Source organism: Canis lupus, chromosome 32, assembly GCF_048164855.1.
Source record: "Canis lupus baileyi chromosome 32, mCanLup2.hap1, whole genome shotgun sequence".
Classification (NCBI taxonomy): domain Eukaryota; kingdom Metazoa; phylum Chordata; class Mammalia; order Carnivora; family Canidae; genus Canis; species Canis lupus.
The window spans coordinates 30,831,860-30,846,841 of NC_132869.1; the positions used below are offsets into that span (position 1 = coordinate 30,831,860).

General features: G+C 42.1%; 1 protein-coding gene across 7 annotated transcripts in view; it reads left to right on the forward strand.

Moving 5' to 3' along the window:
* Window positions 1-14,982, forward strand: part of TLN2 (talin 2) — a 426,489-nt gene that overhangs the window by 387,874 nt on the left and 23,633 nt on the right. For all 7 annotated transcript variants that reach the window (XM_072808970.1, XM_072808976.1, XM_072808972.1 and 4 more), the window contains 2 exons: window positions 3,499-3,606; window positions 14,704-14,809. In XM_072808970.1, the coding sequence (XP_072665071.1) occupies window positions 3,499-3,606; window positions 14,704-14,809 (214 nt within the window). The remainder of the gene's footprint in view (window positions 1-3,498; window positions 3,607-14,703; window positions 14,810-14,982) is intronic.

Consider the following 14,982-nt stretch of genomic DNA (forward strand, 5'->3'; position numbering starts at 1 on the left):
AAACAGTGTTAGGAAATTGCCTTTTTCCTATCTGTGCCAGACATTTTGCAGAAACCCTTCTGATCCTTGGCTAAGCAAGCAGGGTGGCTGCCTCAGCTGAGCCCAGCCTTTGTGAAGGAGCGGGCGGGACCTGAGTTGTTATTTCCTTGTCTGTTAAGAAAGTGAGCCGTAAGAGCCGCCCCCCCCCCAATTGAGCACCCCAAACCAGACCTTCAGCCTTCTAGGGACATCTGTGTCCCAGGGACCCCGGCTTCCACTCAGTGATGGTTTGATAACTCCCTACCATGGTGAACAGGTGGAGAGGAGTCACAGAAGTTGAAAAGGCAGCTCTTGCAGCTTTGGGGTCTGAGGAGACAGGGCCATTTTTGTGGCAAAATTGCTTGGGTGGGAGAGCAGGGCAAGGTCCAACTGATGGCTTCTCGGGTTCCTCAGAGCAGGTGGGATGGAATAGAGGTACCTGGGTTGCGGGAGGGCGAGGCAGCCAGCCTGAAGGAATGGGCATGGAGGGCTGGGCAGGGGAGACAGCACCGCGTTTACTGGCCTCCTGGGTATGATGGAGGCCAGAGCATGGGGGGGGGGGGGGGTGCGGGGAGGAGAAGAGGGTGATAAGGTGGTAGGGACACTTTCATGGGGCCCGTGTGTGCCACAGGGCCAGGGAGTTTAGACTCTCCTGAGGCCACAAGTACTTGCAATTATGGTGTGCTTCATGGAATCTGCCCTGTCAGAAGTGACAACTCCCAGAGGGGTTACAGCCTCACCCAGAGAATAGTATTTACCTAGCAGGATGGGGCCTGAATGCCACCTATGGTGTTCCATAGGGCACCTCACAGTTGTGGAAGGGCTGTCATGCATATTCGGTCATTTGATCCTGGATGCGAAGGGCAAGGGGAATTATCCCAACTTGATGGATGATGAAGCAGGCCTGGAGAGATTAAGTGGCATGACCATGGTCACACAGCTGTTTACTCTCAGAATTAGAACTGAAACCGGGTCCTCTGATTTCACGGCTACTCTGTTCCTGTTTCCCATGGCCTCCCAGCTATTAATGGTTAGGGCCACTGAGGATGATGAGTGACCAGTGCTTTGTCTCCTTGTTACAGACAAGAAATGAAAAGGGGAAATTAAACAGATTAAGGTGGCAGTGGAAGGCAGCTTAGATTTTCAAGTCTCTTGATAATGCACATACCCTTGTGTTTAGGGGAGGAGGACAAGGATCCAGGTACAGGCACAATTTGCCCTGCCTCTGCTCCTCCCTGTTGTCCTGCCCCCAGATCAGACCATCCTGACTTTACAGGGTGAAATAACAGTCAGAATTTTACACCTCAAAGCCAGACTTTGATGACAAGAGTTAGCGCTGAGCCCTGAGACTCCTGTTAGGATAGGACTAATGTAACAGACTTATTGACTTTTGCATTTCCTTTGGTCCTGTCTCTTTTGCAGAAAGAAAATGAAGCAGCTTGCAGGAAAGGGCGTGCAATAAGGAATATATAGAAAATCAGGGACACTGAGTGGTAGACCAGGAAGAAACCCTTATATCCAGGCAGAGGGCCAAGTTGCCATTTTGGAGCGCTGCCTTTGGGGCTGAGCAGGGTGGCGAGGGCAAAAATGCAACTGCAGTAAGTTACATCCTGGCCCATTTCATCAGAAGGAAAGGATTATACTAATTATTCAGGTGGAGACAAGGGCTTCCCTACACCCTACGTTAGTTCTCCTGTGTTTCTTGTCTTACTTGCATGTGTATATGTCTACTTTAGATACATGACAACCAACTATTACAACTAATGTCATATGGCTGTTTCTATGTTGCTGTGAGTCGTTATAAGTGACTCTTTCATGACCACAAATACTTTGTTAATGAATACAATCTTACCCTATTATCAGATATTACCCTATTGTCTGCACTTTTTATCTGTACTTTAAACTCTACTGCCATGAACATCTTTGGGCATACCTGTATTTGCTTTGCTTTGGATGATTTCCTCAGGCAGGACTCCCAGGAGTACAATTAGTCAGATGGTATGACATTTTGATTCTTACCAGATGGCTATCCTGAAGAGTTCTGCAAAGTTAGAGCCACCGGCAGTGGACAAGAGTGCCTACCCTCAGTCCCCACAGGACTCTAAATAGGGGTTGTGCATGCTGCCTATTAGAGGTAACATTTGGTAGCATTATAGCCTGCATCTTCCCCCAGATGTGGGTTCCATCCTCACCTTTAGAGACAAAAGGGAGCAAGGACAAGTAAAAAAAAAAAAAAAAAAAAAGGTGGTAGTGAGGTAATGATAGGCATGGCCCATTAGTCCTCAGATGGGCAAAACTGAGCTCAGAAATGATAGATGCTGGCCACTCAGATTGTCCCCACTCATTCTGGGGTGTGCTGGGGGAGCAGGTGAGGGGAGAGCCCTCAGGTGTTCCCACCAGTACTCCCCAGTCCTAGACAGTGTGGCTTGTGTAGAACAAACATGAAGGCTAGCCACTCTTCCCCCCACTTTGACTTTTTATCCTAATATGTGATTCATATGTATCTTGATTTGTGATTTATTTGTAGTTTTCTCTTTTATGTGTTCTGAGAAGCCCCACGTTCTTTCCAGAGTAAGGCCGAAGAAGGAAGAAAGGCTGGGTAGTGTTGCCAGATTGAGCAAATAAAAAATAGAGTTTCTCAAACTTACATTAAAAATTTTTTATTGTTTATTCAAAATTCAGTTGTAACTGGGTTAACTGTACTTAATCTGGTAACCCCATGAATGGGTGTGCCATCAGATATATCAGAAGTGAATGAAACCAACAGGTCATAAGTGCAAAAAATAAATAAATAAAGCACAGATGGCTGTATTAACCATATGTCCTTGTTTGCTTATCTCACCGTGTATAATGTGAGATGAGTTCTTTATGGCACCTCTGAGGGTAGTGGGGAGCTTACGGTCTGAAGTTTCCCAGGAGCCACAGGACCCTGGCTGGGAAACACTGTGAGTACACCGTGGTCAGGTCGCAGAGTGAGGATCTGAGTGTGATCAGCCTGTGAACACAGAGAGGCTTCAGGACGCCTCATGCTACTGGAGAAAGGCAGGCAGACCCTGGGAGAGTACATCTGCTGTAAGCACCTCATCCATGAATTTTTCCTGGGCTTTTTAGTGCATGTGGAGTTTCTTACATTTCAGTGAAAGAGGGCAGGGAGAAAGGAAGGAAAGAAGAACCTGATTCATGTGCTTTTGTCTGGCTCCAGGGCAAGACCCAAAACATTGTCAGAGAACCTACTGTGTAGACAGGTGGGAGGTAGCAAGAGAAAGTGGAGGAGGGCCACCTTCTCTATCCAGGGAATCAGCAAACGTTTCTCAGGGAGGTCATGGAGGGCAAGGCAGAAGGTATTCCAGAATGGAGGTCTCCTACCTGTGGGTGCAGGGCTTCTCTGCGCTCCTGGGCAGGTAACTGCTCCCACCCCTTGGTCCGCTCACCAACTGGCTTTTCCTGTTTTAAGATATCAACATTCCTTTCTCTCTGCAGCAAGCCTCTTTCCACCCTGATGTCAGCGAGGAGGTGCGCACCAGAGCTTTGCGGTACGGGACGGAGTGCACCCTTGGCTACCTAGACCTTCTCGAGCACGTCTTGGTGGTGAGGAGAGGGGCGTGGGCTGGGCCAGGGCTGGGGAAGAGCTAAGTCAGATACAGACCATCCTTTCATCAGGAAAATACCTCAGAGAGCACTGTGCAGGCTCCACTTGTGAGTCTGGGGCTGGATTGAGCTGACATGTGTCCAATATCGCACTGCTCCAGCATGCTGATGTCAAAGGGTCTAAAAGAAGTTGTTAGCATCCAGGAGAGCCGAGTCTCTCTTTGCACCAGAGAGGCAAGAATAGCATGCAAGAGGGTGGGATAGGCAAAGCCCCCTCTGAAATAATGTTGAGAGGTCCTGTTAGAAAGAGCCTAGTCCTTCAAGGACAGGGAAGCCTCCAGAAAGAGCCACACCAGGCTCCATGACAAGGAAAAACATCACCAGTGCTCCAGGTGACCTACCAGCCTCTTGGGATATCCCCTTGTCCTTGAGTGAATACTGTGGATCACGCTGAGAATGCTTCCCTCCCTCCGATGACTTTCCTCCAGCCTGGAATATCCACATGTAGCTGGGAAAGAGGGCTGATAGGGAAGATGCCAGTGCGGGGGTTCAGTGATCATGGCTAGGAAGACTGTCCACCTGGGAGCCTCAGGCTTGTGCTGACAGTCCCAGCTCATAGAGTGGCTTGGCTTCCTGCAGCCTGAAGGGCCAAACCATACACAGCTGAGAAATATATTTGCTGTATGTCTCTGTCACTTCCTGGGAACTACATTCAGAACCGTGGGAGATCTGGGGCAGTCCCCAAGAGAATTTGTCCAGGAATGAGACAACCCCAGAAGAGAATTGATGGTGTCCCACATTCCATCACTGTTTGCTCCTTCCCAAACCTTAAAAAGAAAAAAAAAAATCAACGGGCCACAGAGAACTGTAAGTCTTTCATTTGTGGAGCACTGAAAATTTTCATTTTGTCCTTGCACTACCATGAGGCTAGCAGAACAAAGGAACGATCCAGAGAAGTTTGGTCCCTTGGTTGAGGTCACCCAGCCACCAGGACATATCCGGGACCAAGTCACAATTCTTATTATATCCAGCCATGTGCTTGTTCTGGCATTTCACTGCCACCTTAAAATTAAATTACCTTTTAAGAGAAGGAAAAATAAAGACAAAAACAGAAGGAGGCAAGAGATTCTTAACTATAGAAAACAAACTGAGGGTTGCTGGAGGGAGGGGCATGGGGGGTTAGAGTAACCGGGTGATGGGCATTAAGGAGGGTACGTGATAGAATGAGCACTGGGTGTTCTATGCAACTAATGAATCATTAAATTCTACCTCTGAAACTAACATTACACTTTATGTTAATTAAATATAATTTAAATTAAAATTTTTTAATTAAATTACCTTATGATATTAAGCATTTTAGGTCTCTTAAGGGAGCAATACTTTTATTCTTCACCCATGTTAAGTGTGGTCCATGTGAAAGTGTACCTTCTGTGAGAAGGGGCAGGCTGGCATTCCTAACGTTGAGTTCGAAAGCCTGAACCCTTGCAAACAGACAGCAGCGTATTGCATGAGGGCCAGGGAAAGAACATCTTGGCCAGTCAGTGTTCACTGGCACGAGCCGCTCTAGCCAAACCCACTTTCTGTGTTAGAACATAGTTAAAGTGGTCAGTCTATGAGCATGCTTAGCAGGAAATTCAGGGTCAGGAGAATGAAGCCAGCAAGGCTTCCAACATGTGTTTTTTCTTTCTTGGTGGGACAATAGTCTTAGTCACATAGAACCTTGTTCTAGATGAAAATTAGAAAGTTATGGCAGAAACAGTGGTAGGCTTAGGTTTAGAAGCTCTGAGTTCAGATCCCAGCTTGGCCACATAAATAGCCCTCAGGTTGTCACATTCCACCTTGGCTCTTGATGAGCCGTGTAAGAGGAGTGTCACCACGGAGGGGTTTACCTCCAGCTGTGCACCTGACAAATCCACAAACCTGAATAAAAAGAGGCAACAGCCTTTAAGGGTGTTCATTGGAGGGCAGGTCTCCCATTTCACTCTCCAGCAACAAGACACCTTCTGTCTGGGAGAGGATTTGCCCTCATGAGGATGAGCAGGGGCCACTGCGAGGAGTTAACCCCAGTGGGGAGGAAAAGCAGAGCCCCCTCGGGTCCTCTCCCTGACCTCAGGACAACTTTGGACCCGTTTCCAGTATCTGGGAACCAGGTGCTGCATCACCAAGGCACCTCCTCTCCCCCTGACCTCTCCTCTCCATGCCCACCTTGTTTGGGTGAGCAAAAGAAGACAGGGCCTCCAGGGGGGTGGGAGGATGGTGGACCTCTTTGTCCAAGAAGAGGCCAAGAGATCTGGCGCCTCCATAAACATTAGGGAAGGTGTAGGAGCCATTCCCACCCAGTACACACATTCGGAGACCCCAGCTTTATGGCCACTTGATTACAATGTCAGGCTTCAGCCCTAATGATAATCATAAGGTTTTTCTGGAACAGAAGGTAGGACACCTGCTCCATGGGAAGCCCCCACATCATGTGTGATTGGTGAGGCTTAACTGCAGGGGCCAGAGGCTGGCAAGACAGGGGAGCAACCACCTCCTCCTTTTTCTGGGCCTGGCAAGAACAATTACATTTTATAACTGATGTGCTTCTCCTCTGGCTGCTCATATTAGTTGATTGATTTTCTGTTATGAATTCTCCCTTGTGTTTATTAGGGAAACAGGACTCTTAAGCCTATGTGTTGCAGACTCAGATGGTTACATTAAAAGCCTACCATCTGAGTTTCTTTTCATCTTTCTAAACAGTCATATCATTGTGACCCATAATCCTGGTAGAAAGAGAAATGCCCTGTTTCCCCATAGCTGTTTTGAGGTACATGGTGTAAAAGTAGCTAGTGCGCAAATGGAACCGTTAATAGAAAGGAAAGCTGAATGGCAGTGGAAATTACGTTAAAACATGCAGAATTTATCTCCTCTTTTCCAAGGATATTTTTGCCTCTTGATGACATGTGTTGATGGTTCTGACTTTCAGAGAAATATGAGTGAATTAGCATCATACATTTATTTGTTCATATATTTACTTTTGTCTCTTTAGAAAGCAAGTCATACTCTTTGGAGGTTATTTTTCTCACAAAAAATAAAGCAAGAATGCAAGCCTTCCGAGGAGATTATCGTAACCATAGGAAAAATACTCGTTCATCACTGGAAATTGCAGAAGCCTCGTGACAGCATTCTTTCACCCACGCTGTGGACATTTGTGGTTTTCTTGGGCCTGCAGCTGAGAATAAGTTCATGTCTTGCATTGTTAGCCCTAATTCTTCCTCCCAGACAGACTTGGAAGAAATCTGGGCTAACATGAGGCCAAGAGGAAGGAAGATTGCACAGCAGTGAGAGGCTCAGGAGCCACAAGACTGTTGAGGCCAGAGCTGGTGGAGAACCCAGCAAGAGATAGGGGAAACAGACACACAAACAGGGAAACTAGCGTTCATTTCAGATATTAAGATTTGCTATTTGAGGGTGATGAATAAACAAGCAGTTAAAAAACTAGAGACTTTCATATGAATAAACACATGCACAGCATCCTGTTCACTCCTTCATTTCTCTGGTCTTCATGGGAAGGCCATGAGTACTAGGATGGCTACAGCATCTCTGTTATGCAAAAAAAAAAAAAAAAAAAAAAGTCAACCTAAGTCGAAACTGTAGCAGGAGATCTTAGGTTAGTCCTCTTGGATCTCTTGTAAAGGTGACCTCTTGGTTTAATTGATCAAAGAGAACTGATAAGATTCCTGAAAGCTGAAGTAAGGCTAGATCCTTGTCCAGTTTTTACCAAAAGAAAGAGAAGTTAGAAATTAAGGTTCGGAGATGGTGTCCAGCAACTTACAGAAATAAGTTCAAGTCACTTTCAGGTGATACAGGGACATGCAGGGATCTTCAGTGAGCTGCTTTTCTTAAATTTAGGCACATAAAAATGTGGAAGAGATTACACTGCTTTAGCCTTGTTCAGTTTCAACATGTTAGAGCCAAGAATTCTTAACTTTTTTTTGCTGGTTTGTATATTTCAGGTTTACTTTAGAAAAGGCTTAAAAATAGAGAAAACCATATCAACATCCATGTGCCCATCATGTATAATTAATTAACTTTGTTTATGTTTGTCCTATTTGGTTTGGATCCTTATTTTTTTTAAAGATTTTATTTATTTATTCATGAGAGAGAGAGAGAGAGAGGCGCAGAGACACACAGGCAGAGGGAGAAGCAGGCTCCATGCAGGGAGCCCGATGCGGGACTCCATCCCAGGGACCCCAGGACCACGCCCTCGGCAGAAGGCAGGCGCTAAACCGCTGAGCCACCCAGGGATCCCCTGGATCCTTGTTTTTTTAAGAATATATATACACATATATTTTTAAATTTTGTGTCATTTATCACTCCCATTCTGCTTTTTTTCTCTATCTAGGTGCAAGTAACTCTCATGATTTTAGCATCCTTAGACCCTTTGGAGCTGAATGTCCATTTCCTACCTCCCATTACCATCATCAAAGAAACAGCAGCACAAGCACACAAAATGTTTCTTAAACTATTAAGAGGGTCCCAATGCCCAGCTGGATCCTTTGGGAATTGAGAGACCAAATCAAGAACCCCTGCTTGGGTGATCTTTTCCTTTGGAGAATCCAGTTAGTGATCTATAAATAACAGGATCCAATTTAAGCAGAGCCCTGACCTACCCAAGGAGCTTTCTGAAGCTTTAGATGTGGCCATTCAAGCAGTGTTGGCCTCCTGTATTTGCCGTTTGCTAGTTTGTCCTGGAGGATTTTGCAGGGCAAGAGTCCGCCTCATTGCTTCTGCAGCATTCAGTTCAATATTGCATCTAAACCACAATGTGAGATCTTTGACAGGCTTAAAATTACCCTCGCTTCCACTAGCAGAACTTTAATTTGGTTCTGTCTCTTGTCTATTAGGAATCATGTTGACTTAATGGCAGAATAAAAATAGAACTCCTTTCCACCTGCTATATATGAATCCGATACTTTACTATAGGGCTTGTCCCTTTCTCAGAGCCGGAGTATATGCAGGAGCAGTTCTCTCTGTCTCTCCATCCTACTCTTCTTTTAAAGACAGAAGTCTTTAATCACTCCATTTTGACAATATAAGTGAATTTACCCACCACACCCCTAGCTTTTTCTAACCTTATTGAAGCCTAACAAACATACAATAAACAGATATTTAGAGTATACAGTTTGAATACTGATCTCTGAATACATCTGTGACAGCATCACCACAATCAAAATAACAAATGTGTGCATTACTCCTCAGGATTTCTAGGCAACTGCTGATCTTTTTGTTACTACAGATTTGTTTGCATTTTTCTAGACTTTTATACAAATGGAGTATGTAGCATGTACTCCTTTTTGTCTGGCTTTTACTCAGCATCAACATTTTCAGTCCCATCCAGGTTATTATATGTATCAATAATTTGTCCTGTTTTATTGCTAAGTAGAATTCCATCAAATGGATGTGCCATACTTATTTATCTCTTTACCTGATGATGGACATTTAGGGTGTTTCCAGATTTTGATTATTACAATTAAAGCTGTCAAGATCATTCTCTGTACAACTCTTTGAGCCTATATGTATTCATTTCTCTTGGATGAGTACCTAGATGTAGGATATTTATAAAATAGGGTATGCATTTTTAATGTTGTTTAGGAAATTTTTAAAGAGTCATTATACTATTTTACATTTCCTCCAGAGTATATTAGAGTTCTAATTGCTCGACACCCTTGTCAACACTTGAAATGATCTTTTTAATTTTAGTCATTCTAGTGGCTAAATAGTGGTATCTTGCTGTGGTTTTTAGTATATGTGCTGCCAAAGTGAGCATCGTGATTTTAATTTACAATGTCAAGTATCTTTTTTTTTTTTTTTTTTTTTTTTAAGATTTTGTTCATCCATTCATGAAAGACACACATACACAGAGAGAGGCAGAGGGAGAAGCAGGCTCCATGCAGGGAGCCTGATGTGGAACTTGATCCCGGGTCTCCAGGATCATACCCCGGGCCGAAGGCAGGCACTAAACTGCTGAGCCACCCGGACTGCCCTCGAGTATCTTTTTTTATACACCTCTTTGCCTTCTGTATGTCGGTTTTGATGAAGTGCCTGTTCAGATCTTTTGCCTGTTTTTTATTGGATTTGTCTTACTATGGAACTTTTAAATTTTTTTATATTTTCTAGATGCAAATTGTTAGATTTTTTTTTTTTTTTTGAGAAGGAGAGAGAGAAAGCATGAGCAAAGTAGAAGAGCGAGGGAGAGAGGATCTCAAGCAGGCTCCACATGGGTGCTTGATCCCACAACCTGAAATCAGGATATGAGCCAAAATCAAGAGTCAGATACAACCAACTGAGCTACCCAGATGCCTCTAGGTTTTTGGTTTGGTTCTTTTTAGTAGTTTCTCTTAAGGTGTGCTTTACTTTTTCATTTTCATAACAGTGTCTGAGGAGGGAGGCAAATGTATGTTAGAAAACAGTGCAGCAGAGAGTTGAGGAAACAAAAAAGAGCAGATAAGACTTGGAAAAATAGAAAAGGAAAGCTAAAATATGTCCCTTTTTTTAAGATTTTATTTATTTATTCATGAGACATAGAGGCAGAGACACAGGCAGAGGGAGAAGCAGGCTCCCTGCAGGGAGCCCAACGTGGGACTCAATTCCAGGACTCCAGGATCACGCCCTGGGCTGAAGGCAGGCGCTAAACCACTGAGCCACTGAGGGACCCCCCTAAAATATGTCTTATATCTCAATTAAATATACAACATGAATTGAATGTTTCTGTTGTATAGGTTATCAAATTATTTTTAGGGTTATATCCCAGTATAAGGGAAGGAAAAATAATTTTCTCTCTACCTTTCTGAGTTCTTGCCTGTGTGGTAAGATTAACACAAGGAAAACAAATCTATTAACTTGTGCACCTCATGGATACATGGCAGATATCCAGGGGAAAAGAGTAACTGCATAGGTGACCTAGGCCACCAGCTTAAATACCATCTTTAGCTCAAAAAAAGAAAGTTTGTAATTGGTTGGGGGAGATCAGTGATGGGAGGTTACCAGGAAAAGCTCAGTAAAGTAAGGTAAGGTGGTTATGTATATTTAAACCTATACCTTTTCCACTGATTCTCTTGTGATAAAGGGAGAGGGAGACACCCTTAACAAATGAAGATTTGCTTTATAAATGTAAATTTCCCTTTCAAAAGTGTAACCTATACTCTGTTTTCAGAGCTTCTCCTGTATCTGCTCCTTCTCAAAAAATTAGCTCAAAATAATCCTTAAAAGAAGTAGATTTTGGGGTGGTACAGTCTGCTATCCCCTTCACCAGCTTCCTATTGTCTATCATTTGCATGCCAGATTGATTCTCTTTTTAACAGATTTATGAACTATAATTGGCATATGACAGAATTAGTCCACTTAAGGCTTTCAATTAATTGGTTTTTACTGTATTTACAGTGTGATACACCTATCATAATAGAACATTTCATCACACCAAAAAGACCTCTCATACCCTTAAGCAGTCATTCATTGCCCTCATCCCCACTCCAAGTCCTACACAAACACTAATCTCTTTTCTGCCTCTGTAGATTTGCCTATTCTAGACTTTTCATATAAATGGAATCACACAGTATGTGATCTTTTGTGCCTGGTTCTTAAACTTAGAATGTTTTTAAAGTTCTAAAGCATAAACTTCCAAACTCATGGTTTTTGAAATTTTTAAGCATAATTTATATGTTTTGTCTTCTGAGAATCCTTACCAAATCTAAGATCACTAAGATTATTTTCCTGTTTTCTTCTATTTAGTTTTAATTTTTATATTTGTTTATATTCCATTTCTAATTTATGCATATGGTGTGGGTTAAGAGTCAAGGTTCATGCTATTACATATTATTCCAATTATTGCTATACCCAATTATTCCATCACCATTCATTGAAAAAAATTATTGTGTCCCCATTGAAATAAAAATGTTTTAGCATCTTTAATGAAAATCAGTTGACCATTGATCTATTTATCAATGTATACCAATTTCATATCCTGATTCTCACTACAATTTTATATGAGTCTTAAAATCAATTAGTTTAAAACTTCAACAGCTTTCAGTAGTCTTAGATATTCTGTGTGCTTTGTATTTCATATACATTTTAGGATAATCTTGTCAATATCTAAAAAAAAACTTGTTGGAGTTTTGACTGGGATTGTGAGGGAGATTTGAGGATAATTGATATCTGAAGAGTGTTCTAATCCATGAACATGGTATATATCTCCATTTACTTAGGTCTTTAATAATCTCAACAGTATTTATAGTTTTTAGCACTCAGGTCTTACACATCTATTGTCACATTAAACACTAGGTATTTTTTTTTAAGATTTTATTTATTTATTCATGGGACACACACATGGGAGAATGATTGAGAAAGAGAGAGAGGCAGAGGGAGAAGCAAGCTTCATGCAGGGAGCCCGACATGGGACTTGATCCTGGGTCTCCAGGACCATGCCCTGGGCTGAAACCGCTGAGCCATCTAGGCTGCCCAACACTAGGTATTTCATAATTTTTTATGCTATTATAAATGATACTGCCTTTTTCAAATTCCCAATTTTTTATCATATATAAAAATATAATTGCTTGTATATTGACCTTATAGCCTGTAACCTTGCTATACTCACTTATTCTAGAAACTTTTTTTTTTTTTTACAGATTCCTCAGAATTTTCTACATGGACATTCATGTTATTTATGAATAGACTATTTTACTTCTTTTCTGTGTGTCATGTATTTTTTTTCTTGCCTTACTGCACTGTCCAGGAATTTTAGTATAATATTGACAGGAGTGTGAGACCAAATATCCTTACCATATTCTTGATCTTCAGGGGAGAACATTCAGTCCATCATTTACTATGAGTCTCCCCATCATACCTTTAATACTTATTTTTGTTGTATTGACCACTATGGATAAACCAATTAACCAATGAACAAGGCCTATGGACCACTTAGCTCTTCAAACCCTGAGCCAATAACTATAATTCACTTGGTGGCCTTACAACATGCATTGTTTCAGAAAAAAAACTAGTACAAGCCTTTTACACTTAAGTAGTGCCAAATGCCACTATTTAAGTTTAGAGTGGTTCACAACTCATATATAGGTTCACAACTATATATGAGAATCACATGGGGGACTTCTAAAATCCTGATGCCCAGGCTATACATCAGTCCCAATTCTGTCAATAGCCCTGATGAGATTATATATTAAATTACATATTAATTTATATGATCTTACCACCACTCTGTAACAAAAGGACTGTTACTATACCTATTTAATAGGCAATTTACTTAAACTGAGGCTTAGTTAGAAGATAAATAACCTGTACCTCTCCATGGTTCTAGTGTTGTTTTGGAAGTGTTCCATGAAGCAATCATTTTAGAACTTGTCCCAATAGTATGTTGTTTTGTTTTAATTCATCCATTCATGTTTGCTTATTCACATGTTTATACTGAGTTCTTTTTTTATTCCTAAAGATTTTAGCTTTATGTAATCTCTACACCTAACTTGAGGCTTGAACCCACAACCCTGAGATCAAGAGTCTTATGCTCCACTGACCGAGCCAGCCAGACACCCCTATACTGAGTTCTTAATATCTGCATAGTGAAACATATAAGTCCAAGGGTGAGAACAATAAGAGCAGAGCAGCTAAATTCATAGAATAATTGAAAATATAAAAGAAGTGTAAAAGATCACAAGAGGAAGAAGGATGGGGATAGATGCATGTAAAATGGTGCTCAAAAATCTATGACTAATCAGTTTGAGCATTTAATATAATGTCTTCTATGCTCTGACGTGCCTGGCGCTGGTCTAAGTATAATCCCATTAACTACCCCAACCCCAGATTTTTTTTTATTTTTTATTTTTTATATTTTGCCAAGCTTCTCTTAGAGTCTTCTTTTAGCTCTGGGGTCCAAAAGACCTCTTTTCCAGATTCCTAAGAAAAGAGTATGCTGCCTGGCCCAAGTGAAAAAGGTATGGGACACCAAGAAGGGAATTAACATTGGATGAATGCCTGTTGTGTTGCAGGCATTGTGCAGGATGCTTCTCATGTGTTATTCCATTTGATCTTTATGCCAGTCCTGAGGGATAGGCATTATCCCAGTTTTACAGTTGAGAAATAGGTTCTGAGGGGTTCAGTTATCTGCCTAGTATCTTAAACAGAGAGCAAGTGAAGCCAGGTGTGATCACAGGTTTGTCCAGCTTCAAAGCCTATGCTTTGTCCCTGGGTCAGAGGCCTCAAAATTGTCCATAGAGACACAGCACTTGTGCTTTCTTCCTAAATGGTCTCGCATTCCTAAATCTGAAGATTACTACTGTGATGCATAGGAAAGAGGTGGAGAAAAAGAATGTTGGAAGAAGAATTTCAAAATTAAGAAGGAGCAAGATGATTTAAGTCAGAATGTAAATTCATTTCTTAGTTTCATTCTTGAGTGATTTGAGAAGAAATCCACACAGGATAGCCATCATCTTTTTTAATACCATAAAAATAACCAAAAAGCAAAAAAAATTTTAAAAACCTTGAACTAGTTTGAAAGAAGCAAAATCCTCAAGACCTCCCCCCAGGAGAGCTTGTAGTCAAAACTGTGAAGATGGATTATTCCTTCAGGAACAGCCCTCTGATCAGTTGGTTGCTCTCTTGGGGACTTTGTCTCTAAGACCCCACCAGAGTCACATACTCCTGGTCCCACTGTTATGTTGTCACAAGTACCAGCTGACCTGTAACTTCAGACTTTCACGTTCGCTCAGAATGTTCTTACACTGTGGGTAGTTTTTGTGTGCAGGTGTTTGCTTTATGTACACATGAAAGTAGAAATAAAAGACGAGTAAGGATCTCATCTCACTTATGATCTTTGGGGAAATGTGTCAGAAAGAACCTTAAAGAAACTCCTGGATCCCAGCTTTTCATTTGTCATGTGAGGCAACTGAAGGCCAGTGAATCTTATGTGATTTCCCCCAAGTTTCTGAAGTCACTTGGTGACAACCGAGTTGCAACTCAACACCTGGATGGCCAACTCTTCATCTACCAGGAAGAGTGTGTTTTCTGTCAGAACGGCTACCATCTCTCTCATGCATTTGTCTTCATCCATAGATCCTTCAGAAGCCAAGCCCAGAACTCAAGCACCAACTGGCTGCTTTCTCCAAGCGCGTTGCTGGCGCCGTGACTGAGCTGATCCAGGCCGCAGAAGCCATGAAAGGTAGGCCGCATTCTCTTGTGTCCAGACAGCACTAGCACAGTGAACTGATCAGAGAAACTGCAGGGCCAACCCGGGCCTTTTCTTGGCAAATGCAATCAGAAGGAATACAGTGAGGTACTATTTTTTTTTTTTTTTTAAGCAAATGGGAATAGAGTTAGATTTTCAAAGTTATA